This window comes from Eurypyga helias, unplaced genomic scaffold (genome assembly GCF_000690775.1).
Source record: "Eurypyga helias isolate BGI_N326 unplaced genomic scaffold, ASM69077v1 scaffold33142, whole genome shotgun sequence".
Lineage (NCBI taxonomy): Eukaryota > Metazoa > Chordata > Aves > Eurypygiformes > Eurypygidae > Eurypyga > Eurypyga helias.
The window spans coordinates 12,046-16,612 of record NW_010237158.1 but is presented as its reverse complement, the minus strand read 5'-3'; the positions used below and the strand labels follow the sequence as shown (position 1 = coordinate 16,612).

The 4,567-nt window shown below is 48.2% G+C and overlaps 1 protein-coding gene across 1 annotated transcript; it reads right to left on the bottom strand.

Moving 5' to 3' along the window:
- Positions 1-1,292: 1,292 nt before the first annotated feature.
- On the bottom strand, positions 1,293-2,731 carry TSKU (tsukushi, small leucine rich proteoglycan). The gene has a single exon (XM_010147362.1). It carries the CDS (start codon positions 2,729-2,731, stop codon positions 1,673-1,675), a length of 1,059 nt encoding a protein of 352 aa, XP_010145664.1. The 3' UTR covers positions 1,293-1,672.
- Between the last annotated feature and the right edge of the window lie 1,836 nt (positions 2,732-4,567).

Below are 4,567 nucleotides of genomic sequence, written 5' to 3'. Positions count from 1 at the left end.
TGCTTTGGGCAATAGGGTTTCCATTTTCAGACCTTTGGGAGTGTGAGGATGATGCCTGAACTGCTGCCAACACTCCCAAAGAGCCTTGTGGGATGGGTTTATATCGGCATCACCTTTGCATGGACCTCCCTCAACCAGCTTCAGACATTGAAGGTTGCCCAGATGCAAGGCTGGGTTTAGAAAGCAAGCTGCAGACCAAGTCGAGTAGGACCCCCATCCACAATATCCCTTCCAATCCCCTGCATCCCTGCCCATCCCCAGGACAGAGCGTGCCAGATGTGGACCAGACATCTCCACTTACAGCAGGCAGGAGCTGCTATAAGTAAGGAGAAGGCCCCACACATGGCACTCGGTCCTGTTGTGCTGCCTCCCCCTACTTTGTCCTAGCCTGGAGAAGAAGAGGGACGAGAGGGGCTCCCCTTTCCTTTGCCACCATTTCAGCAATGAAGGAAAAAATGAGTAAAACTTCAAGGACCGTGTTTTTTTTATCAGATTTCAGTTGGTAGCCAAGGAACTGTGCGAGAGAAAGAAAAGCCACAACTCTGAAAAAAACCCCACCAAGATCTTCCCCTGGTAGGCAAAGCGCTTCAGGGTCACAGGCATCAGTATTCATTCTTCCCCTGGCACCTTCTGGAGAGTGTTTCAAGGCTGGAAAATGCCCAGCTGAGTTGCAGATGTTGTGTTCAGGTGTCAGCATGGAAACATCTACTCTCACATCCTCTGGGTCTGCGTCTTGTTTTGATAAAGTCGTCAAGATGAGAATCCCTGTCTTGGTTTTCTTCCACACTTCCCCAGAAAGGGAGATGAGATATCCTTATTTTTTTTAAGCTAGGCTACACGACCTCTTCATTTTGTAGCCCAGCTAATTTGCTTCCTTGGAGGCTGGTTCCTGGGAGAGATGCGGCTGTTCGCAGATCCCTCTGCTCCCCTTGCTCTGCTGCACATCATCTCGCAGCAATAGCTCACTAAGGTTAGAAAGTTGGGAGGTTGCCAAGGTTGGACCTGAAGTAATTTGACATGAAAAGGCTTGAGATAGGAAAACAGGGAGAAAACTGTTGGAGAAGTTCTCGACTTACTCGATGTTCATTGCACACCTATGCAAACAACATGTAAAAAGCAGCACATTAGGAGCACCCTGTATTCAGGTTTGTCTGGAAATCTTTCTTCAAGACTGAAAAGTGCATGACAGGGAACAGGGTGCTGCTAATGAAGGCAACATCCAGAAGGCACTTCTTGGGGAGTAATAATTTAAAAAAAGGATGATGCGTGGGTTTGTAAGCAAGCAGCTACGGAGTTGGTACGTTTTGGTGTGTGCTCTGGAGAGACGTAGCTTTGCTCCTACAAATATGTCTGGGGCACAGAGGTTTGCTTCAGGCTGGCTGTTCTGCCCTGGGACCTGCAGAGCAGCTTGGTCCCCGCTGTCCAGCACCACCGCTCTTGAGCTAACGGGCTGTGTGTAGGTCCTCGATGGACTGGGCAAAATCTGGAGCCTGCAGACGATGTGGTCCAGGATTTGAGAGTTTATAAAATCCACAAACAATCAAGTATTGGCATATACAAATATATAAATTATTGACAGTTTTACAAAAGGCACACTGCAAGCCATCTCAGTCCGATACCTGTACAAATTACACCTCCCCCACTCCCCGCCCCCCCTTCTCCCCAGCTTTCATCACGACACGTAAGGTGCTGCTGCTACGGACCCGTGGCTGTCATGGCAATTGAGGACCTCTTTTTTGGTCAGCCCGATTTGTCTGTGGTACTGTCCTTCTTTGATGGTCTTAAGACACTGTATGTTCTTCCCCAAGGTGATGCTTTTGATGGAAGGCAGGTATTTCAGCACAGTCTTTGGCAAGGATGACATGCCTGTCCCAGAGAGGTTGAGCTCTTGTAGGGAGTTCAGACCAAAGATAACTTCGGCAGTCAGTGACTTTAGGTCGGGATTGCTGGATAAATCCAGAACTTGGAGGGCTGGTAGTTCCTTGAAGCTATAAGAAGATAACTCTCCAAAGCCACGCAGGCCACTGAGGGATAAATGAATCAAATCTTTCAGCCCCGTAAAGTCTTCTTTCTCAATCTTGACTAGAGGGTTCCCGTCAAGATTTAAGTATCGGAGAGGAATCCCTTGAAGGTTTGGTACAGCCATTAGCCTGTTTCCGGAAAGATTTAAGTTCTGGATGTTGGGGATGCTCTTTTCACGGTGCCTCGTAATTGTGCTCAGCATATTATTGGATAAATCCACATTCAGGGGTTTTCCTTGACCTTTTGAAGCAAAAATGTCCATTGCTATATCCAAAAGCTTGTTATTGCTCAAATCTATGTCACCCAGAGGAGAACTGGAGAAACAGTCCTCTGGAAGGACTTCCAGAGAGTTATGACTCAGATCCAAGGACTCCAGGTACCGAAGCCTGGAGAAGGTTGTGGAGGAAATCTTGGCAATTTTATTGTAGCTCAGGTCGAGGCTCACCAAGGTGGTGTATCCGGGGCCAGTAAGCATTGATTCATTGATTGTTTCCAGTTTGTTTGATGATAGATCCAAGTAGGAGGTATCCAGAGGGATTGGGACAGGAACAATGTGGGAGCCTATTCCACTGCAGTCCACCTTGGTCAAGCTGAAGCTGTCGAAGAGACCAAAGCTCTCCACTTCACAGTGGCAGCCAGGAAAGCAGGTTTTGGTGGTACCAAAACAAGGAAGGAGCAGCAGCAAATTGAACCAGGCTAGGAACTGCATTGTTGACCTGGAAAACAAGATTATAAGAAAATAGATTTAATTTACTGACATTAACGTCTGAGTCATGCAGTCTTCTCCTCTGTCTTTCCAAAGGAATAGATTAAGTATACCCTTAAATAGAATGGATGTCCCAAACACTGTCTCTCGTGCTGGGAGCCGCACTGGGAAATTAATGGAGGAAAAAAAAATGGGTTAACAGTCTTTGCAGACAGAACCAAGTTAAGACACAACTGGAAATTAGCTGTAAGAACAGTAGGCTGCCTTAAAGCAAGGTCTATGAAACAAACACCCTTTCAACTGGACTGTGCACAAGGCTAAATGACAGCTCAAGCACCGACTTGTTTTACAGCCTGGCGAACTTCAGCACACAGCGGTCTTCAGGTCAGGGCATCCATGTGAGATTTGAGGTCAGGTTCAAGACCCTGCACTGACAGGTTGGAGAAGTCATTTAGGCTGTGTGCTCAGGGAGAGCCTTAGGTATCCAAAACTCTTTCTTATCAGGGATGGAAAAACCAAAGCTTTGTTCCAATTTCCTATGGATGACAGAGATAGTGGCATCATCAGAACATCCTCTGGGATGAACAGCTTGAAAGGCCAGCTGCCCACCGCCCAAGTGGACAGCATGTCTCACCTTCTTAGACTTCAGATGCAAATTTAGATGCCTTCAGGTAGGTATGGTCATTGCTTTATATTGGGTGGCTAAATCCAACCCTCCTCGGGCTGGTGGCAATCAGGACAGACAATGGCCACTTGGCTTCTTGCCTGTTGGAGAAGAGGAACCAAGGACTGCTCAGCCTAACCCAGACTCTGTTGTGGTGGGCCCAGCCTCTTGCAGAGTGGAAAGAACCAATTTGCTTCATATAGAGCCTCTGGGGAGTCTTTGCTAATTAAATTATTTTCCTCTGATTAACAATTTGAGCAAGCAAGGAGCTCTCTCCACTCCTCTGGTTTTGACCCTCCTCCAGCTGAGACATTTCTGTCCCTCCACCGTTGCAGCCAAGAGAGGAAGAGAGCTGATCTGCACCCCTGCGGCTTTCCAGGACCTCCTTAGATTGCATCCTAACAGCTCCTCTGCACAACCATCGGCAACAGCAGCTGTGTGATTTCAAGATCCAGCCAAAAAAGCTTTAGCTCTGCGTCTCTGGAGAGGGTAAACTGGAGCATTCCAGCATCCTGCAGGTCAGCAGAGACACCAAGGGCTGTCCCTGGTGGTTCCTGCTGCAGTCATGGGTGATGGCTCCTCATGCCTTACAAAGTCTCCAGGAGGCCAGCAACAAAAACTCCCACCAAACCAGGCAAGCAGATCCATCAGCATCGCTTTGGCTACGCTGCTGGTGATAAACAGAGGCTCACGTGCCAAGCACTCAGCCAAAAAAAACCCCAACAATTCACCTTTAAATGTGTGTTCCCATCCCCACCTCAGCCCCTTGGTCTCTATTCTCACCTTTCCCACTGCTGTTCAAAAGCATTTTATTGACTTCCTTGCGGTATCATCTTTCCCATACACCCTTTGATCTGGCTGAGGCGCCTTCCCCAGAGACCTCGCACCTCGCACCTTCCAAGGATTGGTTTCCTAGAAGTTTTTGCTTCCTTTCATCTCCCCTCACCCACCCCTTGGCAGCAGTTTCTCACCCCTATTCTCACCTTTCCCACTGCTGTTCAAAAGCATTTTATTGACTTCCTTGCGGTATCATCTTTCCCATACACCCTTTGATCTGGCTGAGGCGCCTTCCCCAGAGACCTCGCACCTCGCACCTTCCAAGGATTGGTTTCCTAGAAGTTTTTGCTTCCTTTCATCTCCCCTCACCCACCCCTTGGCAGCAGTTTCTCACCCCT